We start from the raw sequence: 24,840 nt of genomic DNA on the forward strand, positions 1-24,840 counted from the left end.
ACTCCATATATATATATACCAAAAATTAGAACATTTTTTTGTTCAAATAATGTGCCCCTTTTTTAAAATAAGTAACTTATGATTAAATTGAATAAGTGAGTGATAAGTTAATAAATACTTATAAGTTATATAAATGTTTGGATAATTTAACTTATAAGTCAGTCAGAATTGTTTTTATTTAAATGAATTAAAATAAATAATTTTTATATATAATTATCTTAATTCTTATATTTTTTTTTGCCAGAATTAATTCTTATATTTTAAGTTATATTAACATTTAAAAAAATATATTTTAAAATTAAAATTGATAAAAAAAACGAAAAATCAAAAATAAGTTGTAAAAAAATACGTCGTTAGCAACATTCAACTTATCAGCTTATAAGTTGTAAATTCAACTCTTATAAGCTGGGTCGACAAACACTCGTTAATAAGCTGTTACGGGCTAAGCCAATAAGCCCACTTAACGGAATTGCCAAGCGGACCAATGTGGCTGCCTTAGATATCTTACCTTTTCGTCTTCGTTTTTAATTTTATAGTAAAACTTCAACCAATTGTGTTTGCTGTACATCAATTTTAATTTTAGTTGTACCTTTTTATTATTGAATTAACTATCCTTTTATTATTGAATTAATTACTTTAAAAAAACATCAATCAATCAATATAATAAAAATTTAAAAATAATTATAAAAATACAGCTTATACTTTTATAAATAAGTATTTATTCCAGTATCAGTTATGAAATTCAAATTATACTTAAACTTAATGAAATAATGTAGAGTTATCTGAATGAAATTAAAAATCGTCAACAAAAATTCAGCATTAACAATATTTGTGCTGTTATTGTATCTTCAACAAAATATTCTCCTTTTAATTTGGCGAGAGAACAGAACTACATAAGAAGTCAAGGCGGTGACTTGGCAAAACAAGAATAGAAAAAATGGGTGCCGTGGTGCACAAAAAATTAACCGAATTAAATTATAATGAAACCGCCTTCTGTATAAAACCCCTGCATTCATCTCTCTATATATAGACGGGCAACTGTTTATAAATTTTCAATCCGAAATACAAACCCTAAAACCAACGTGATCGAGATAAATTACATCACAAACCCGGCCCTAAACTTGAACAATGGCGTCTCCGTGCTTATTAGGACCCCCTGAGATTAAAAACCCTAAACCCTCACCATCTTTAGCCAGCTCAGAATCAGCAAACACAGGCAATCCTTTTCTTGATCTCTTGAATTCCAACTTTAATTCCATTACTAAACCACTTAGCCCTCCCAAATCTCGAACTGAAAACTCATCTCCAACTTATTCATCTACCGGAAACCCATGTCTTGATTTCTTCTTCCATGTTGTTCCTAACATGCATGAGTCAACCCTAATTAATTATCTCACATCCGCGTATGCTCATTGCCCGATCACAACTATTAAACTAGTTTGTAATCTTCGTGGCGTTCATGCTACTGGAAAGTCTGATAAGGAGGGATTTTATAAGGCTGCGCTTTGGCTTCATAAGCATCACCCTAAAACCCTAGCTTGTAATGTAGGATCAGTAGCGAAGTTCGGTTACTTTAAGGATTTGTTAGAGATTTTGTATCGGATACTTTTAGGAAGTGATGTGAGGAAGGTAGCTACGGAAGCTCATTCAAAGAGGAAACTTGCAAAACAAGAAAAGACTAAGCGTTCTCGTTCCAGTGATTATAATCGAAGGGGTAAGACTGAGAGGCCTTTTGGACATAACAGTTGGTCGGATGGAGGTAAAAAGAAGAAGAAGAATAAGGGGGTGAGTGATGCGAGTAAGGTAGCGTCGAGAGAGGCTAGAGTGTTGGCTTCAAGAAAGAGAGATGCGATTGAGAAGAAGGAGGCTAGAAGGCGTAGGGAAGAGGAAAGAATTGACAGGGCTAAAGTAGCAATTACTAGATATGGAAGTGATTCTGATTATAGGTTTTTATTTGAGAGAATTTCAGATTTCTTTGCAGAATGTTTAAAAACTGATCTCGTATTGTTCAAGTCCGGCAAATTGAGGGAAATTAGTTTAGCTGCTAAATGGTGTCCCTCATTAGATTCATCGTATGATAGAGTTACATTGGTGTGTGAACGTATAGCAAGAAAGATGTTCCCCAAAGAGGAGTATGAGGCTGGTTTGTTGGATGCTTATTATGCTTATCGTGTTCGTGACCGGTTGAGAAAAGAAGTGCTTGTTCCCCTTCGTAAGGCATTGCTTGAGAGGCAGAGGAGGCCTGCTAAGGAGTTGAAGGCAGGCGGAATGGGTGAGAAAGTAAAAACCGATAAGAAGGGAGGATTTCTGAAAGGGAAAGTGAGGGATGGTTGGTTTCCGCATGAGATAATAGAGGGTATAAACTACGGGGATGGGAAATTAGCCGAGAGCCAATGGAAAAGAATGGTACATAGATTGTCCATGAAAGGAAAGTTGAAAAATTGTCTGGCTGTGTGTGATGTATCTTCTAAAATGAATGGTGTTTCCATGGAGGTGGCACTGGCTTTGGGTGTGCTACTATCTGAATTAAGCGAGGAACCTTGGAGGCGCAATATTCTCACGTTGAACACCAAGCCAGAGCTGCTAAAAGTGGAAGGAGAGGATTTGAGATCAAAAATTGAATTCGTGAGGGAAATGAAGCTGGGAGGTAAACCTGATCTTCAGAAGGTATTTGGTTTGATATTGCAATCAGCCATGATTGGGAATGTAAAAGAGGACCAGATGATTAAAAGGGTGTTTGTGTTTAGTGACATGGAATTCTATCAGGTCACAAACCAATCAAACCAATGGGAAACAGATTATCAAGCTATCACCCGGAAGTTTTCAGAGAAAGGCTATTCTGTTCCGGAGATAGTATTCTGGAACGTGAGGAACTCTAGAGCGACGCCTGTTGTGGCAAACCAGCAAGGGGTGGCACTTGTTAGTGGCTATTCCAAAAATTTGATGACACTTTTCTTGGAGGATGGTGGGGCTGAGTTGAATCCGGAAAAGTTTATGCAGAAGGCCATTGCTGGTGAAGAGTATAGTGAACTTGTGGTGCTTGACTAATAGATTTTGATTCTTGTTCAGTTGAATATTATGTTATAATAAATATAAATTAGTTATACATTCGGGTATCAACGGCTTAAATGGCTGACATTTTCTAGAAAATATAGTGATCATTTAATTTTTTCCAATGGTTTTCATCTCTGTTCTCTTTTCTAGTTGAGCTACCATTGTTCATTGCTTGCAAAGTCATAACTCATTGTACCGAAACTTTCATGTGTCTTGATCTACAAATTAATGGTTGCGGCCGCTAGGTTAATTATGAAATTCGATGGCTCGATACATAAAATAATATTCTAACTGTCAAGACAAATGGGACAGTCTCTTATGCAAATGGGACAGTCCCTTTACAAATGAGACAGGGTATGAGACAGTCTCTTTTAACTGCAGAAAGTAAATTACTGAAATATTAATGCAGTAATAAAGAAATCAAACAATGCAGAACACCAAGAGTTTTCACTTGGTTCGGCCCCTACACCTAGTCTATGGCCTACATCCAAGTCCTTATGCCAACTAGCATAGAGAATGTATTATATCCACTTAAAACAAAGTACTTACAAACTTTCCTTGATTACAATCTTGGCCCACTTGAAAGAAACCTTTCCCTAGCACACAGCTACCTATCACAAAGCTACTTGGCCTTCCTGTTGTAATTAACCTCCCACAACCCGGGACAAGTGATATAATACACGATTCAGTTACAAGAATATAATGTGAATGTTTACAACTCAATTAAACTTCTTGTTTTTCTGGATATATATATATATATATATATATATATATATCGGGTATGGAACAAGAAAATGATTTCAGATGATGGAAGATTCTCGTGAAAGCGTTCGCCAAATCTGAAATAATGAGTTGTATTTATAGGCAATGTTCTAACAGATTTTCAAACAAAGGATAAGATAAAAAGATTTGAAAATAAGTTTGTTTGAAGAATATTTGAATGAGACTTTTGAAACTAATCCATTAGAAGTTTGAAAAAGATAAATCAAGTAAAGATAAGGCTTGAGAGATTTAAACTTGATTTATAAGATAAGGTGGTGGGTTTGTTTGAGATAAGGTTTATCCAGATAAACAAGATTGACACAAATCCTAACAACCTAATACTAAACCTGCGGGATAGACTTCCAGAAAGATTGAACAAACTGCATTCTGATAAACATTGATTAGATCTCGGATGATTCCAATCTGATGTCTTCATTCTGTTGCTAAGAACTCTTATCATCATAAACACTTGAATTAACATTCTCCCCCTTTTATGATGATGACAAAGAAAGCATAAATGCTCCCTCTATCAAAAACACTAAAGGCCTGTAAAATAGAGTTAGAACCAACAGAATATATTACAGTTTATAATCTATGCAATTATTACGAGAATAGACAACTAAAGAATGAATGAGACACTAGATCAATATGCATAAAAGAGACAGTCTCAATCATTAAACACTTAAAACAGAAGACAACCCATCCATAAACCAGGATGTCCAGTTGCAATTGTTATCTAATCACATAAACGAATCCAGAATATCAGTTAAACACATAAAATCATCCAAAAACATCCATCAAAAATAAAGTTCATACACCAACACACCCATTCAGAAACATAGTCTTAAAAACCAAATAAACACATCATCGTCTTAAAATTATCTTAAAATCATAAAATTTCTCCCCCTTCATCATAAAAGGGGTCTCTAATCAGAATCGTCATCAACATTAACTGGAGCTTTGCCTTTGCCTGAACCAGAAGCCTTGTTCTGGGATGAAGGAAACACTGGAGCCGAGCCATACTCTGAAAATAGCTTGTCAAAAGCTTCCTGAGCTGGTGCCTTTCCATCCCTTTCACGAAGCCAGTCAAAAATCTTTGCCTTGTATTCTTCTCTGGACATGCCAAAAACTGAAGGTGGAGGAATGGCAGGAAGTGGTAGTGGAGCAGTAATTTCTTCTAGAGTACAATCTCCAATCCAGTCTCGCTTCTTGTGCCAATACATCTTGCTCTTGTCTTGCATGACTGACAACTGCTGAGATAGAAATTTAGTCTCTGACCCAAGCTTGAAAAACAACTTAACAAACTCCTTTTCCCATGCCTTAGCAGAGGAAACCATCCCTTCTTGCAGAGTCTCAAACTCAAAATCTATGGTCTTAGACAACTTGACATCAGAAGTATGCAATACAGAGAGTTTGGCATTTATATCATCCAAAGAGGAACAAACATACTTCCTAAACAACTCAAAAGAAGCATTTAAAATACTAACTTCTGAAGTTAGTGATCCGAGAGTTTTGACAGAAGCAAAATGCTGGTTAATTGAAGCTAAAGCAGCAGAATTCTCTTCTAACTTAGCAAACAACGAATTTAGGACAGTATTGGTGTTTTGATCATTTGGGTCTAACGCATAATGGGGGGATTTGGGAAAACCACCAACAGAACGGTGGGCATCATCAAAGAACAAATCATTTGATTCAGAAACTACGAGACCATTCGCAGTTAAAATAGACAAATCAAAAACAACATTCAATCTTTCTGATTTAGCAGACTCAAAAGGAACACGAAAATACTGAAAAATCTTTGTTAACAAAGCAGGGTATGGAAGATGCATGGATTCATGTTTAGCACAATGATTCATGTTGGAAATAATCAATGAAGCCAAATTACAAGGGGCTTTCTTAACAAACACATACAGAAGTATAGAATCCTGAAATGTGACTCTATCACGACCAGATTTACGAGGCAAAACATTCGAGTGAAACAATTTAAACAATAATAAGCACATAGGAGTTAAATCAGTTACCAACGGTTTGACAGACACAGAAACAAAGTTGTCACCGAGAATAGCTTTGAGTTGTTCCTCATATTGCAATCCAGGAATCTCGTCAAAGGCCTGATGAGTGGTAAACGGGCAGGGGCCTTGATCGGATACTCCTGTGAGCCTGGCCAGCAAATCCGCCTTAAAGCAAACTGGACTTCCTTTCACCGAAGAGAACACAATATTGTCGGCCAAAATCGAAAAATTCGCATAGAACTCCTTCACCAAATCTGGAGAGATCACATCTGACGGCGACAACAACCCAGCACACCCAACAGCTTCAAACAACGATGATACGACAATCCTGGAGAGAAGATCAGTATCACACAACCTTTCTTTCAGAATGGACTTGTGCCACGCCTTAGTAGTGCTTTTCTTTGCATGACGTTCAGAAGAATTAGGAGATGCTTCACTAGATGCTTCGGAAATAACTGCGGCCATACGACGACGCTTCGAACCAGACGGACCAGGGGTCGGGGTTTGGTTAGCGGTGGATCTCAAACGGCGAGCCATGGAAGAAAGAAGATTTTAGGGTTAAGAGAGAAAGGATAGGATTTGGAGAGAATGAGAGAGTAGAATGAGAAAAGAAAATGAAAAGATTAAGAAAGAGAGTTTAAAAAGAAGTAGAAACTGAAGAGTTAGAGATGGAAGAGGAAGTGAATAGGTGCAAAACATAAGTGATGTATTGAATGAATGATACATGCACGAGTTTCAAGGATATGATAAGTCTAATCAAAAGATTTACAAAATCTAATACTATTTACACGCATAAACATACAGACAAATAAAAATAAAAAAAATATAAAACACAAATTCACAAACATGAGTACAAGGTGTAATTAACACGGAACCTAATTTCAAAGACAAACAATAAATATTCAACAAATATTTAAGTATTATGACATAATTCACATTTAAACACATAAATTACATAAAATCACGTAATAAATTACAGAGAACACATACCTAATTCACGACGCATTTTACAAAATCTATCTTCAGCTAATGGCTTAGTGAAGATATCTGCACGCTGTTTCTCAGTAGAAATATAAATAAGTTCAATATTACCTTTAGAAACATTATCTCGTAGAAAATGGTGACGAACATCAATATGCTTAGTACGAGAATGCATGACAGGATTTTTAGAGATATTAATTGCAGAAGTATTATCACAATAAATAGGAATATTTGAGTAAGAAATACCAAAAATCCTGCAATGTTTGTTGCATCCATAAAATTTGAGCACAACAACTTCCCGCTGCAATGTACTCTCCTTCAGCTGTAGAGAGAGCTACTGAAGTTTGCTTTTTACTATGTCATGCAACTAAACAATCTCCTAAAAATTCACAAGCACCACTTGTGCTTTTTCTATCAACCTGTGACCCTGCATAGTCAGCACCTGAAAAACCGATTAAGTCAAAGGAAGAGGAGCTTGGATAAAATAATCCCAAGTCACTCGTACCTTTCAAATATTTAAAAATACGTTTAACAACATTCAAATGAGATTCTTTAGGTTGAGATTGGAAACGAGCACACAAGCATACACTATACATAATGTCAGGCCGTGAGGCAGTTAAATATAACAACGAACCAATCATACCTCGAAATTTAGTGACATCTACAGGTGTACCTTGTTCATCCTTTGTAAGCTTAACTGAAGTACTCATCGAAGTTGATTTAGGTGAGACATGATCAAGTGCAAATCTTTTGAGTAAATCCTTAATGTACTTGCCTTGGTGAATAAATGTTCCTGCATTAGACTGATTAATTTGTAAACCTAGGAAGTACTGCAATTCACCCATCAAACTCATATCGAATTCCTTATGCATGCAATCAGAAAACCACTTACACAGAGATTCGTTAGAAGATCCAAATACTATATCATCAACATAAACTTGTACTAAAAGAAAGTTATCACGTTTATGAAAAATAAAGAGAGTTGGATCGAGTGTACCACAAATGAAACCATTGTTCACAAGAAATTGACTGAGACGCTCATACCAGCATCGAGGGGACTGTCTCAATCCATAGACAGATTTCTTGAGCTTGTAAACATAATTAGGGTACTTCTCGTGAATAAAACCTGGAGGCTGCTTCACGTAGACTTCTTCCTTGAGATAGCCATTTAGAAAAGCGCTCTTGACGTCCATCTGATAGAGCTTGAACTTCTTGTGAGCTGCAAAAGCCATTAAGATTCGAATAGCTTCTAAACGAGCTACTGGAGCATATGTCTCGTCGTAATCGATTCCTTCCTGTTGGTTGTATCCCTGAGCAACCAAACGAGCTTTATTTCGAATAATGTTGCCATCTTCATCCTTCTTATTCTTGAAAACCCAACGAGTACCAATGATCTTGGCATCCTGAGGAGGTGGGACGAGTTCCCAAACATCACAACGCTCGAACTGGTTCAATTCCTCCTGTATTGCAATAGACCAATGTTCGTCTGTAACTGCTTCTTAAGCATTCTTTGGTTCGAATTCAGCAACAAAAGCACATAATGCACATAGATTATGAAGTCTGCTTTGAGTAGAAATCCCTTGATCTAAATCAGTGAGAACATTATCTGGTGGATGATTCTTCACAGTCCTAGAAGATTTAGGAAGTTGAATATTACTCATTTCTTCCTCATTAGAATTATCTGCCTGGAAATAAATAGGAGTTGTCTCATTCAAAAGAGACTGCCTCATTTCCGCTTGTAAAGATTTATCCAGAGGAGTAACAGAATTCACATTTGAAACACTATCGGGAGTCTTTGGAGAGCCAGAAGATTCATCTGAAGCTTGAGTAGATCCTGAAAAATTATCAGAAGACTGAGATGGACCTGGAGAGTCTTGACTGCTTGATTTGTCAGAATGAGACTGTCTCATTTGGGAATGAGACGATAGATCCGCAGTGTCTTCATCAATTTGAGATATATTCTTTGAGGATTCATTGAACGCAATATTGATGGATTCTTCTACTTTGTTCTTGACAGAATTATAAACACGATAAGCTTTGCTTGTTGTAGAATATCCCAAGAAGATTCCTTCCGTAGATTTCGCATCGAACTTGCCTCGATTATTTTGAGTATCTAAAATAAAACACTTTGAACCAAATACTCGAAAATAACTAATGTTAGGAGTCCTTTTCTTAAGCAATTCATACGGAGTTTTAAGCAAAATAGGACGAATAAGTACTCTATTTAAAACATAACAGGAAGTGTGTACCGCTTCAGCCCAAAATTTTCTTGGAAGCTTACTCTCATGCAGTAGAGTTCTGGCAGTTTCCTGTAAAGTCCTGTTCTTGCGTTCTACTACTCCGTTCTGCTGAGGAGTTCGAGGAGCTGAGAATTCATGAGTGATTCCTCTCGATTTGCAGAAGGTTATGAAATCCTTCTCGAATTCACCTCCATGATCACTACGAATAGTCTTGAGCTTAAATGAATACTTAGTCTCAAGGTTAGTAATAAGATCCTTAAACTCAACAAAAGCTTCATCCTTAGTTCGTAAAAATAATATCCAAGTAAAACGAGAATAATCATCAACTACAACAAAGGCATAATTCTTACCTCCCAAGCTTACATACCTTTCTGGACTGAAAAGATCTAGATGAAGGAGCTGCAAAGGAACAGAAGTTGATACTTTATTCTTGGCAGTAAAGGAAGTTTTCACCTGTTTTCCAAGTTGGGAAGCTGAACAAGGTTCTATTTTCTTGTATTTCAGCTTTGGTAAACCTCGAACTAACTCATGTGAAGATATCTTTCGAAGTAGATCCATATGAACATGACCAAGACGCCTATGCCACAGATTCTGTTGTTCTTGAACGGTAGCTAGACAGATTTCTTCTTGCTGCTCATCAAAATCTAACACAAAGATGTTTCATTTTCTTTTGGCTACTAAAGCAAACTCGTTAGCTTTATTACCAATATAACAAACATCTTTATCGAACTTAACCTTATGACCAACATCAGTAAGTTGACTTACACTACTGAGATTATATTTCAAACCATCAACTAAACGAACATTAGAAATGGCAAACCTGTCATTACCAATGGTGCCTTTTCCAATAATTCTGACGGTGTTTGAATCTTCAAGAGTAACTAAGCCACCTTCCTTGGCAACTAGAGATAGAAACTTGGATTTATCACCTGTCATGTGACGTGAACAACCACTGTCGATGATCCATTTATTTCGCGGAACATGGACCTTCAAACAAACCTGCAAGAATTGCTTTATCTCTTAGGTACCCACTTAACCTTGGGTCCTGGTTGGTTAGTATCACAAATCTTATATAAATGTCTATCTGATTTCTTAATCCACATCTGAACAATATTAACAGAAGTATTAGCAGATTTATATCTAGTAGACGATTTATAAGATGAGTTAGAGGAGTGGTCCTTGATACCACATAATCTAGATTCAGCTGTAGGGTGGCCAACTTTGCCACAATCTCGACATTTCTCATAAGGTATCTTATATTTCATAGGAGCTCGCTTATAACCGCCTTGAAATGCACGTTTCTTGATTGACTCACATCCTAAACCTCCTTTATCAAGAGAAGATTTTTGTTCACCAAGAAGAGCATTCAAAGTTCCTTCTCCATGAAAATATTTAGCTAAATCCTTTTCAAGCTGTTCGACTTTCTGCTTTAATTCAGGAACCAAGGGATCAGGAGCACTGTCTTCTTTAACGGTTTCTGGATCAACAGATATTGACTCTTTCTTCAAGGCTTCAAGGCATACATCCTTCATCTCAATCTCATTTTTGAGATATTGATTTTCTTCAGTGAGTTTTGAAACCCTTTCAAGTAAGGATTTGTTTTCAGCAACCAAGGCTTCTTCTTTCATGGAGTCATCCATTTCACTAAGAACTTCACTTAATGCTTGTTTTAAATAAGCATTCTTTTCTTTCAACTTCTTAACCTGGACCTGCAAATTTAAAATAGATGAAGATATATTTGAATTATATTTAATATTCCGTACCTCATCATTGTCACTGGAGTTGTCCTCTAGTCCAGCAAAGCAAAATTTAGCAACTTCATCATCTGAATCGATCTCCACGTCAGATTCATCATCACTCCAAGTAATTAATGCCTTCTTTTTGTTCTTCGGCTTGTAGCAGTCCTTTTTGAAGTGCCCTTTCTTTCTACACTCAAAACAAGTATCTTTGCTTTGATTCGTTTTAACCTCCTTGCTCGGATTAGATTTGAAGTCTTTCTTTGGAAACTGTGACTTCATAGGTCGTTTGGAGGCATTCCGTTTGGCAAGAAATTTATGAAACTTCTTTGTTAGAAGAGCAATCTCTTCATCAGAATCATCAGGAGACTCGTCTGCATCTGCATTAAGTGCCAGAGTTTTCTTGCGAGGAACTTCATCTTCTTCATCATATCTGCGTAGCTGGTTTTCGAATTCTTCCAATTCACTGAACAGTGTTAGAGTATCCATAGTCGAAAGCAGCGTATAATCCTGCATAATGGTAACTTTTGGAGCAAACTTCTTTGGCATTGCTCTGAGGATTTTCCTATTAATCTCAGATTGAGGAATGATCCTTTCCAGAAGTGAGATAGAGTTCATCAATGTCAGAAACCTCCCTTGAGCATCTCGCACGCTTTCATCTCTTTCCAACCTGAAACCTTCATAGTCACTCATTAGCATACTTAATTTTACTTCACGTACCTTAGACGTGCCTTCGTGGCTGACTTTGATCGTATCCCAGATCTGTTTGGCAGTAGTACATGCTGATACTTTTCTTAATTCTGTAGCTACCATGCCATTGAGAAGTGAGTTCATCGCTTTAGCATTGGAGTTCATTGCATTCACTTCTTCAGGAGAAAGATCCTTGAGAGATTTTGGCTTCCCTTCTTTCATAGGAATTGTGAAACCATTTTCTACAACATCCCATTCGAATGCATCACGCGGGAGAAAGATCTTCATCTGAAACTTTCAATCATTGTAGTTTTCAGCACCATGAAGCAGTGGTGGATAATTGTTTGAATACCTATCTGGTTGAGCTATGGATCGCTAGCAAAATAAACACTAAAAAGAGAATTAAATGCACATGCTCTGATACCAAATGAAATTCGATGGCTCGATAGATAAAATAATATTCTAACTGTCAAGGCAAATGGGACAGTCTCTTATGCAAATGGGACAGTCCCTTTACAAATGAGACAGGTTATGGGACAGTCTCTTTTAACTGCAGAAAGTAAATTACTGAAATATAAATGCAGTAATAAAGAAATCAAACAATGCATAATACCAAGAGTTTTCACTTGGTTCGGCCCCTACACCTAGTCTATGGCCTACATCCAAGTCCCCATGCCAACTAGCATAGAGAATATATTATATCCACTTAAAACAAAGTACTTACAAACTTTCCTTGATTACAATCTTGGCCCACTTGAAAGAAACCTTTCCCTAGCACACAGCTACCTAGCACAAAGCTACTTGGTCTTCCTGTTGTAATCAACCTCCCACAACCCGGGACAAGTGATATAATACACGATTCAGTTACAAGAATATAATGTGAATGTTTACAACTCAATTAAACTTCTTGTTTTTCTGGATATATATATGTCAGGTATGGAACAAGAAAATGATTTCAGATGATGGAAGATTCTCGTGAAAGCGTTCGCCAAATCTGAAATAATAAGTTGTATTTATAGGCAATGTTCTCACAGATTTTCAAACAAAGGATAAGATAAAAAGATTTGAAAATAAGTTTGTTTGAAGAATATTTGAATGAGACTTTTGAAACTAATCTGTTAGAAGTTTGAAAAAGATAAATCAAGTAAAGATAAGACTTGAGAGATTTAAACTTGATTTATAAGATAAGGTGGTGGGTTTGTTTGAGATAAGGTTTATCCAGATAAACAAGATTTACACAAACCCTAACAACCTAATACTAAACCTGCGGGATAGACTTCCAGAAAGATTGAACAAACTACATTCTGATAAACATTACTGAGATCTCGAATGATTCCAATCTGATGTCTTCATTCTGTTGCTAAGAAATCTTATCATCATAAACACTTGAATTAACAAATTATTCCTTAAGAATTCATGTGAGACTATTCCTTAAGGCCTCATTCATCACTGGTCTGGCATGGATAAACTATAGCTCCGCTATTTAACAGCTGTGGTTTTATGATCTTAATTCAAATGCTCCTAGCACGGAAGGCCCTGCTAAGTTTTTATTGTGGATACATCGTGGCGTTATTAAATATTAGTGAAGCATACCCAGATACTACACTCTTCTTACGCTTGTCTTACGCTGACTACTGACTACTTAACAAAAATAATTATAATTAAATTAACCTTTAAAACATGCAAAGTACTGATTGGGTTCAATTTTTTTAACGCAAGTACGCATTGATTTTGTAATCTCGAGTATATTAAATTCATGCACACAAAGTGCATAATTCATAATGCTACAAACACACAATATGCATTTTACTCTGAATTTATTAATTTGTGTGTTGTTGGAAAAAAAATTACCAACAAATTTATAAAAATATTGTCAACTAATTCCGTAATTAAAAATTTCCCAAGGTTTCAGTAATTTTATAGAAAACAGTGTAATTGTAATGAATGTGACCACATGACGCACGCTGTGACGCTGGGTCATGTATACATTTTGCTGGGCGATTTATGAACAGCAGCAACAAATCCTAGTCAAAATTTAATCAACAACCGATAAGCAAAAGTTGCTGCAACTTAACGAATGTTTCATTCATTTCTAAGCCGCCACCACTGGCACCGGACCTAGCTACCTGCGCCGAACATTCCTTTTATCTTTATTTTCTAAAATTATTATAAGCTCGCATTTATTTTCAGGAGCATAAAATATATTATTATTATTATTATTATTATCAAATAACTTGTCTAATAATAGAATTATGCAACTATATTTGTAGATATCCCAAGTTCGAATTCTTTTATTGTTGATGCAGTAATTAAATTTTGATCCTTTTAAAAAATATTTAATTTTTAATTTACACATGCATAGTTGATTAATCCTACTTATCATGTACACGGAGTTAAATATTATTGCATGAAAAATGTAAAATATTTCACCAGCTATCAGGTACACGGAGTGTACTCTGATTTGACGATAATCTTAAAAATGCAGCTTTCACCATTAATACTAAAGTAAGTAATGCATGACGTTCGTATGGTTAGTATGTATTGTCAGTCTGTTTATTAACGTAAAGGATGACCCGATATAGAAAGGATCTCATTCGCATTCACATTCGCATACATCACATGTGACTTCGCTGTCCCAGTCCCAGCGAAAACAACCACAAATGCCGTTGTCCTCGGCATGGAAGTTTTTTTTTTTTTTACTTTCAAAACAAACGTTGTGTGAAAATAGAGAAAGTGCTAAATAAGAAGATATATATATATATTTATTGCAAACAGAAACAGGGTCTTTCAGAGGCTAGCTAAGCAAAATTTTATGTATAGACCCTCCTACATAAATACGTAAAATATTTATTAAATGAAATATATTGATATTTTAATTTTATTGTTTTCTACCTCTATAGAAAAGTGTACATTTAGATTGTAAAAGATTGTGGAAAGAAAAAACATGTAACCTTCACATTTAATACTAATACATAGTTTTTATTAAATGTTTTACTTTAACATTTTTTAACACCGTTAATTAATTGCTAGAATTTTTTTATAAACAATGGTCGTTTCTTCGTTTCTGTGTGTGTATAGAAACTTCTGTTTTGTATGTTGCGACCTGACATCAATGTTCTGTGACCACTTAAGTACTGTAAGCTTCTAGAAAGAATAATTATCACCCGCTAGAGTGACAGAATGTGAGAGTGAGTTTGACAGGCATGTGTAATATGGATAGACCACATAAAAGTTATGATGATCAAGCTATTATAAAATAAAACTAGCATAATAATATTTTTTAGATTTTTTTTACACCATATAATTATATTGGTAAAATTCTTGATCGTTTTCTTATTGATAGATATTATATAACGTCTAAAATATATAAAATACAGGTTGAGCATCTATCAATGTGTATAATTTTCATGCAAAACATTAATAACGTTCGTAATATTTTTAATATATCACATTAATCATAATACATATTTTCTTATTTATGTCGTATAATTTGTATTTACTAAATGAATACAACCATGGTAGTCATTGTACGTGTAAAAGATGAATCAAATATTGTCAATATGTTTATAAAAAGAAACTAAAAATTAACATATATGTATATTGCAGAGTCGAGTAAATTTTTTGAGTTTTGGTCAAATAAACCCGGAGTAATTGAGATATTTTATTACTAAAGTCATTACTAATTTATAATTACTTGGTTAATTTAAAAGAATTAGTAATGCATAATTAAAGTGATCAAGACTTGCAATCGTAATATTCAACAAAGTATAATTTACACTACAATTAATATAAGTTTATTTTTAAGAAAAATGTTATTTTTTTAATTCAACGTTTATGTTGATTTTATATCATTGCTAATGTCTTAATTCATTAACTAAAATTGATCTCGTCTGTGTACTTAACTTTTAATCCTCTCTATTATACAAAGTTAATTTTATAAGATGTCGGATAATTGTCAATTCATAAATTAAAATTTGACATAATCTATTAAGTTTTTAACACATTGAAAAAAACTTAAATTTAATTGATCATTCTTATTTCGGAACATAAAAGACTTTTGTTATTTTCTTCTAGCATATATATCAAGAAATGTGAAATACACCATTAAAATTGAATCTTTTAATATTGGTAAAGATAAAGTCACATGTGTGTGTATGCATGTAAATCATTATTTATTATATTTTTGAGTAAATTATGTTGGTCTCGTTTATTTATATGCTAGATATCTTGGTCATGTATATATCTAATTGTTATTTATTAAATTACTCAAATAATATGTATTTATGATTATTCAAAAATTATAATTATCTAATAAATAAATACAATTATTTATATATCGTCGTCCCATTAGTATTGACAATCAAACAATATTTATTTTTACTCAACAGAGCATCAGTCATGGATGTGACATAAAAATATTTCATATATCGTAAAGACTAACTACTAATATTCACAAGTTTTTTTTTTCAAGAATCTTAAGATAAATTTGTACTAATATGATCATTCAAATCATTTTGAAATTTTTTTCATTTATGATTCTAATATTTCTTTTTCTAGTAACTTGATAACATTGTATATTATTTTTTATAAAATTAAATATTTTTAATTTGATTTTTTTTTAAATATTAGTTGAGCTTGTTAATCCTTTCAAAATATCGAATAATATTAATTTTTAGCAAAAATAAGATATCACAAAACTTTTCTTTGATAGTAAGATTTTATAGTCGAACTCGTAATTTAAATTAAAGCTAGGTAGTGACGTGGTATTTACGGGCAGGTCATTTATTCAAATTTCGAGTATATTTTGAAAAATGAGTCAAGTTCTAATTTTGAATTCGAAATAAATTAAAATACGCTAATTATAACTTATATAAATATGTAGTACATATATATTATATTTATATAAGTGTATCTCTTTTCAACATTTAACAAAATTACTTATATGTATAATTTATTTTTTATTAAAAAATATATATTAAAAATGTATGTGACATACCTTTTAAATTAAAAAATTTAAAATATATAAGGGAATGATCTGTTTATTTATTATGCTTAACTTTATATCTTAAATTAAATTATTCAAAACTAACTGTACAAATATTTTGATAATCATGTTTAAAATTAAATAAATTATTACTATTTACCACACTCACATATGTGTATGATAAAAAACTTAAATATCAGTGTGGTGCAGTGATAATTTGACGTGGTTGTAAATGTAACGACTCGGGTTCAATTACTTCCAACACCATGTTCTCTTATTATATATAAAATGGATTAAGATTAATCATTTATCCATATCTTATGTTGCATTAGCTCTAAATTAGTTTTAAAAATCATATATTAAATTTACATCGTTCTTAATTCTTAAACGTTTGCACTTAGAAAATGGTAAAGCATCACTACTTTTTCCGTTCCTCCGGATTCTTTACATTGATGATGAGAATCGACACATATTTTAAATTTCTGGTAAAATCTAGTTTAATTTTTAAATAATTTTAAATATTTTTCTTAAATAAAAATATAATACAAAAATTTTATATAAAATAATTATAAAATTATATTTTATAATACAATAAAATATGTGCCAAGTATTAAGAAAAAATATGTAAACATATGAATACGAAAGTTGGAGTACGTAATCATGTCACCATGTAAAAAAAATAAAAAGGCAGCTGTTTTATAAATTTTGACATAAAGGTGAGATCGTTCATGTTTACCCTAGTTTGATATTGGTAAATTCTCAACGGTCATCCAATAAACATATTTGACTAAACTTTTTACACTTCTTTTCAATAAAATAGGTATATTTTATTAAATTCAGCGGAAGTGTTTGATCCATCGGTCCCCCGAGAATAAGAGTATCAAGCAACAAGATACTCCCTCCGCCCCATTAAACATTTCTTCTATTGATTTTTGGTATTGTTCACGGTTTGTGATTGACTACTAATTTACGTTTAATCTATAATATCAAACATAATAATGAGTAATCTCGTTGAATTCGTATTTATTAGTACTTTAATATAATAAAAATTTTATATTTAATACTAATACAAAATTAAATATATTAATAATTATAAGTGTGCATTGACAAACGTGTATAACACAAATAAAAAACGTTTTTAGGGACGGAGGGAGTATCTTTATAACAAAATAAATTATTTAAAAAATAGGTGAAAAGGTACAGCAAGCACTGCTTTTGCACTACTTAAATTCCCACGAGTTGTGCAATATATATATTATATATTCACGTGCAACTCTATTTTATGCAACGAGTCCATAAAATTTTGTTGTCCTCGGTAAGTGCTCTCAAGTTTTACCACTAAACTGCACCGCGTAAATCAACAAAGCCCTCAACTGTCCTCTCACTGCCACGTGTCCTATTTCCTTCTAAACCTTCTTCTCCCCTCTGACCAACACGCTCCGTTGACCTTTCGTACTCTCCTCACTCACTCACTCAATAATCATAACTGATCTCCGTGCATACCTATATATACTTCAGAGCCGTCATTATATTCCTCAGAAAATATTCCAACAAACTTCATCATTTATAATCTTTCTTATTTTTTTAGGTCCATCAACGGATCGGATATTTGATGGTGAAAACAACAATGAGTGATAAAGTACTCAGAGATGAGTATGCTAGTAGTTCTACTACATGTGTGGATGATGAAGTTGATAAGTACAACTATTTACTGGCTCCTCTTAAATCATCCCAAGGCGAAAAAAACTCAGGGACCTCATCATCGTCATGCAAGTATAGAGGAGTTCGAAAACGTAACTGGGGAAAATGGGTGTCTGAAATTCGGATGCCGAATAGCAGAGAAAGAATTTGGTTAGGCTCATTCGACTGTCCCGAAAAAGCAGCTAGAGCATTCGATGCAGCCCTTTTCTGTCTCCGAGGCCGTAACGCAAACTTCAATTTTCCCAACACTCCACCAAATATTCCAGGCGGTAGGTCATTTACACCGGCAGAGATTCAAGCAGCTGCTACTCACTTTGCGAATTCGGGTCAACCAAGTTCGAATTCTCGGTCTCCTGGATTACCGGTAGTAGAGTCACGTTCTCCGTCTCCGTCACCATCACCGTCACAGGCACAATCACCTACTGACGGAGCAATTCATGATATAAACATGGATATTAGTGACACGTCAGTTTTTGATGAGTATTCGACAATGGGTCCGGGATGGACTAATAACGGGGTCCCTGACTTTGGTATATTTCCGGGTTTTGATGATCTTTCGAATGAGTTCTATTTGTCATCTCAGATGAACGTTGAAGAGCCTTGTGAATATACTACTTACCAAGAATCGTTTCTTTGGAATTTTTGATGAATGACCTGAGTTTTCCCGCAAACAGATCACTGTTGTGTGCTTGGAATATATATTCTAACATATATATTCTCAGGGCCTGAAATTAATTTTGATACATTTATATATATACTTTTTTTACTTTTACTTAATATAAGTAAAAGTTTGCAACAAATAAATTTTAAATTATGTAGTTGTAGGCTAATATAATCATTTTTTTCCTGGTTTCTTGACCAATAATCTCATTAATTATGAATATATATTTTGGGCTTGGCCTATCCCATTTTAGGTTGTAATTGCTATGTTTTATGTGCATTTAATTATATTAATGAAACTATCTTTTGTTTAATTATTCTTCAAATAAAAGTTAATTGTCTAAATATCTCCAACAACATATATATGGGTTATTTAACGAGGAAAAAGGAACATTTTGAGGGAGGATTCGAAAATATTATCATTAAAAATCTCTGACATTATGTTAAGTTACTATCTAGTTTGTTTCTGTATATGGAAAGTTATATACCGCTTCTTGTGAAACAAGAAAAATAATTGCATGTTAGGGCTCAGGGTCAGCGTCAGATAATGTGTATGTTAAGTTAATTGCATGTTTGACGAGATTATTCATAATATAGTTTGGTACTTAATTGATTGAGATATAAAATGCTTTCATATAAATGTATATTAATACTGTTACTGGTAGCATTAATAAAAATAATTTCCTTATATTCGAAAAAGAAGAAGAGTAAAGTGTGCTTGTATATAATTTACGTGTTGAATAGATTGTGCTAGCTCCAACCTCAAGATAAACGAGGTAGGTGGTGTAGTTTGTTAGTAGAGTAAAATATAGGTTCGTCCTTTGTTGAGTAATGGTTGACAATCCTGACTTTGCATTATATATTTAATTCCCACAGGAAAAATGCAGCTAATATAACTACTAGACCCAAATGAATGATCTATGGACAGTGATTGTAAAAAAAAGTGATTCAGCAGGAAGGAAGGCACAAATGTTTATTTAAATTGAACTTGTTAGAAAATAATACAAGTGACAAAGTGACGTGATTAGCGAATGGCCGTATTTAGTTAGTCTCTCCCATACTACCATCCCTCTTGGATATGCTTTCATTATTCAGAACAGTAGAGTGTGTGTAACAACTGACTTTCTGCTTAAGGCGAAGCATATGATATTTCCACATTTAGAGGGCAAGAGTGTCCGACTAATCTTTTGCCAGGCTACATCAATTACATTCGAGTAACAGGTTTGGAGTAAGGACCACATTCAGCAATTAATTATGCATGTGTCAAAATTGGATTCAGTATCATGTCAAGTTGAGCCCTCAATCTCTCTCTCTCTCTCATCTTTGCTCCACCAAGGTCTCTATCCCTCTCTCTGTTTTTTGCCCCCATCAATTAATTTTTTTCTCAAGAATTAATCGAGACGCCTATAAGCTGCCATATATCTCTTTATAAAAAAAGAAAAAAGAATACCTAATATTAATGTAAAGAGCGACTCGGATCTTAATCATGCATATAACTAGTACAGGTCTTGAAATTTGTTGATAGATCTTAAGAAAAAGTAATGGAGTATTCGAGTGGAGTGTTTGTTGAATATTAAAACCATGTCATATTAGAACTTTAAGTAAAGAGTATTATTAGGTGCACACAAAATTATCTACAATTATATATAAATATTTGTGTAAAATAACATGATAACTGATATAAAATATTTTAATCAGAGCAGTTCATGTGAATACATGGACACATTCAAATTAAAATTTAATATATATTATTTAGTATAAAATTTTGTATTCTATTTGGCGCACCAAGTATTTTCCCGAAGTAATTTGCATTGGTTTTAAGATTAAAAAAAAACATCATAATTATCACATACTCCCAAGTATTAATCCTCCACCTATATCCTTTCGGGTGAAAAATCAAAATACCCATCATTTGTGAACAAATGCTCAAAATGCCAATTGACTGTACCGTACGGCCAAAATATCCACGAAACATGGGGATGCGTATTCAGTTTTTAAAAAAATTAACAAAGGAAACACAAGTTGAACATACATATTCACATTTTATTTTTTGTGAATACGCATGTTGAATATGTGCATTCTTCATAAAAGTAAAAATAAATATGCATGTTAAATATTAAAATATTGAATATCCATTCCTAAAATACATAATTCGTGGATATTTTGGATGATACGTGCGCAGAAATTAAAATAAAAAATGGTGTATTTTGGGCACAGTACAAACTTGTTCATGCATAAGCTGGCGGGATATTATCTTTTCTGCTTCTTCCTCTTTCCTCGTAATGAGACGTTGTCTCACTCGATTGGGGGTCCATCATGAATTGTCTGCATCTAATCTCATGGTAATTAATCTGGTCGATTGGGACTACAAAGATAACAATATGATTGAGAGCCGTCCAGTAGATGTATTATTATTTATTATTATATTATGCAAGACGAAATATTAGTGAATTTGGTTTGATATTTTTTTTTGTTCACGCTTAATTTAATTAATTATTCTTAATTATAAAATTTTATAAATTAAATTATTATATTAATTTATTGAAGTCAAGCATTAAAGAGATGTATATTAAAGTTCATATTCTCTCATCCTAACATCAATTCGTTCCCACACTATCTTAATTAATTTAGTCATCAGATTAAGGAAATTTCAAATTTCACTAAGGAGTGAAATCAAAGAAAATTATTATAAGTAACACAGTAAAAGTAATTGCATCTTTGTATGTTTCAATTGCACTTTCCTCGAAAAATAAAAACGAAAAATATAACAAAAAACTCATTCGCAATATCTTAATTCTCTTATTCTTTGCTGATTCTACTTTTAAAAGCCTTTATGTGAGACTCTTATTCAAATTGACGGACGCATCCACAATATCTTAAATCTTTTTTTTCCCAATTAAACACTTTTTTTTATCAAAATCAACATGATCCAAATGCTTTGCAATCCATATATACATACAACCTTTAAAATCTATATTATCAGTATTATGATATATATAAATATTATGATATAATAGACGAAATATTAAAAATTTGGTAGTTGACCCGTCGATATTAACTTAAATTACTTAGGGGTTGTATTCAATTGAAATTTTGAAGAATTGATAATAATTCATGAATTTAAAAGATTTTTGTTTATTTTAATTGTTCACGAATTTTGACAGAGTTGATAAAAAAATCTTGTAAAGTCTCAATGATTTATAATATATAATGATAAAAATAACCGTGCATTGCACGAGTTTTAGACTAGGATTATACTATAATAATCGAAATGTGATATAATTTGGTTCAACGGTTATCCCATAATTTTGGTTATTAATAAATAAATAAATAGGGTTATATATCCGCTAAACTACAAAATTATTAAATTATTACACACATAGTTTACTTATCAATATATTCCTAAATTTTGCTAGCAAACAAAAAATCAAATTACATTAAATACCCTCCCATCCAATAAAAATTATATTACTCTATGTCCATTTTGTTAAATATACTTTCAGTTATGGATAGTCCAACTTTAAATGGGTTACACATGACCCATTTTGCATATAAAACTATAGACCCATTGATTATCCATATATTACCCATTTATTAACCATACTAACACTAAATTAGGTATATTTTGAATTTTAAACATCTTATCTAAGGAAACTGACAATGTTTAAAAAGATTTGCATGATTTTCTCACATCTGGTTAAATCTCTATGTTAATAATAATCTTTGGTTTCCTTATTAGTTATGTTTTGAATTTCAAATTCCTCATCAAAATAATCACTAATTAATATTGTTATTCCCAGTGGACTAACAATGAGATTTACAGAAGGGGGGTTGAATGTAAATCTCAAAACTTTTTCAAGTTTTGAGCAGTTTGTAAGGCTAAGTGTTTGAGTGATCAAATGTGTGTGAATTGCTTGGAGCTGATGCAGACAGATATATATTCAAACACAAATGTAATGAACACAAAGAACTTAAAAACTTTTCTGGTGGATTTGTTGTTCCACCAGAGATGTGTTATTTCAGAAAATCTGTGATTCAAAATTAAATCACAGTTGCTTCCTAGTACAAACTAGATGATTTTCTCTCTTGATATTTCTAAACAGCTCAGGGAAAATTCACATCTAATTACTAGCTACTACTTGGTTTATATAAATTACCAAGTTTACAAGTGAAGACAAAGATAAAGTACAATAAGAAAATAGTTCTCCACTTGTTTCTATTCCATTTTTATTCAGTGTAATATGGAATTATCTGTTGACTTTCCATTTTGAACCAGACTAAAAACGGCTGCTTTTTCTGCTGTTCCTGAAATAGGCTACCACATCTCTGTCAATCCATGTGCCTCTGTCAGCTTTGTTAACTGTCACTATCAACTGCTATGAGACTGAGCATCCGTTGAAGCTTTCATCCGTTGATGGCTTTATCCGTTGATGCTCTAGCAGTTGAAGTTTTATCCGTTGAAGCACTTATCCGTTGATGGATATTATCCGTTGAAGCATTAGAGACATCCGTTGAAGTTTTGTTTCTTATCCGTTGAAGGTCTTCAATATCCGTTGACACTTCTTCATTTATACAAAATTACAAGGCATGAAATATTTACAATTAGCCCTCCTATTTGTACATCCATTAGTAGTCAACATGACTGATTATTTCCTAACAACATCTAAGAATTACAGCTTGAAACCAGAGAGTGAAATGTTCTACAATACCAAACTTATTGCTAAGTAAGGCTACTCCTTCAACGGATAGCCAAGATGGTCTTATCCGTTGAGGCTACAAACACTAGATTTCTACTTAAGTGTTTTGCTTAACTTATCATCAAACTAATACACATATTCCTAACAATCTCCCCCTATTTATGTCTACTAGAACTGTAGGCATAAATTTGAGTTTAGCTTGATGATAACAAAACACTTAACAAATATATAAACTGTAACAAAGCAGAAATTCAAAAGTGCTACAAAAGTGTATATGCTGAGATGAAATTGAAGAAATACATTGTTTCCAAGGGTGTTCCTTTAGTCTGAGCAAATTACTTTCTTTTCCTTTGATCCCTGGTTTTCTTTCCTAGCCTCCTGTCATTCTCCTCTATTTGAAGTTGAAGTTGTCTATAGAATTCAGCTTCATCTTCTTCATTGATATCTAACTTAGACTACATATCCTTGAGAGTTTCATTACTGGCAATCTTTAGCTGATCTTCAATTCTGAAAAATCTTCTGACTCCTTTGTTGTCTCTGAACTCCATCAACCAATGAGGTGATTTATGAATTGTAATACCTCTCTCTTGAATGAGTAAAGTTCTAGGCAAGGCATTGGGCTCCCTCCAAGTTTTCCTTATGTTGGCAATCTTGTTGAGAATCTCAGTCCTGGTAGTCCTGGTAAAGCCAGAATCCTTTTGTATGGCTGAGTAGACTCTAATCAAGGTAGAGTAGCCTTCATTCAGAATTCTGTGAAGAGGCCATGTTCTTTCCCCAGCTCCTTTGTATTTGAACACTAGTCTTTCTGGTAGCTGTCTGTAGGCAGCTATTCCCCTTACATCCTCCAGCTCATCCAGATAGAGTTCAATGTCTGAAAATTCTTTTATGTCACAGATGTGAACATAATCATCTTTAGAGGTTTGAGGTTTAGGCTTAGGCTTCTGTGTGAATTTGATTGAGGCTTTAGGGGGTGTTGATTTGATTCTTCTTTTCTGCTTCTTTGATGGTGTAAAAGAGGTTAGGAAGGTGGGCAATTTGATGGTGTCCCAATCAATTGGTTCCTCCTTAGGAATGATTGGTTCACCATGAATGTTTATGAAGGGGTCAGGCACAATGGGTTCAGGAATAGAGGGTAGTGGTTTGGATATTGATTGGTTTTCTTCAGTCTCATCTACCATCTTTCTCTTTGCATTGACCTTCTTTCTATTCCCTTTCTGCCATTCTTCCTTACTTCTTTCCTCCATCTCAGTACCAACCATGTCCCCCATAGCTCTATCTTCACATTTGTCTTCAATTTCTTTCTGTTCTTCAGCCTGACTTAAC

At 33.4% G+C, this 24,840-nt stretch overlaps 2 protein-coding genes across 2 annotated transcripts; both read left to right on the forward strand.

Annotated features, from left to right (window-relative positions):
- Window positions 1-1,128: 1,128 nt before the first annotated feature.
- LOC141691394 (uncharacterized) lies at window positions 1,129-3,048 on the forward strand. The gene has a single exon (XM_074496135.1). The coding sequence runs from the start codon at window positions 1,129-1,131 to the stop codon at window positions 3,046-3,048; it is 1,920 nt and encodes a 639-aa protein (XP_074352236.1).
- A 14,965-nt stretch (window positions 3,049-18,013) lies between these two features.
- On the forward strand, window positions 18,014-19,119 carry LOC141692844 (ethylene-responsive transcription factor ERF017-like). The gene has a single exon (XM_074497793.1). It carries the CDS (start codon window positions 18,072-18,074, stop codon window positions 18,804-18,806), a length of 735 nt encoding a protein of 244 aa, XP_074353894.1. The 5' UTR covers window positions 18,014-18,071; the 3' UTR covers window positions 18,807-19,119.
- Window positions 19,120-24,840: the final 5,721 nt, after the last annotated feature.

Source organism: Apium graveolens, chromosome 10, assembly GCF_009905375.1.
Source record: "Apium graveolens cultivar Ventura chromosome 10, ASM990537v1, whole genome shotgun sequence".
NCBI classification, from domain to species: Eukaryota; Viridiplantae; Streptophyta; class Magnoliopsida; order Apiales; family Apiaceae; genus Apium; species Apium graveolens.

Coding starts and splice junctions, on each gene's coding strand:
- LOC141691394 (XM_074496135.1), top strand. CDS start 1,129: ATGGCGTCTCCGTGCTTATTAGGACCCCCTGAGATTAAAAACCCTAAA.
- LOC141692844 (XM_074497793.1), top strand. CDS start 18,072: ATGGTGAAAACAACAATGAGTGATAAAGTACTCAGAGATGAGTATGCT.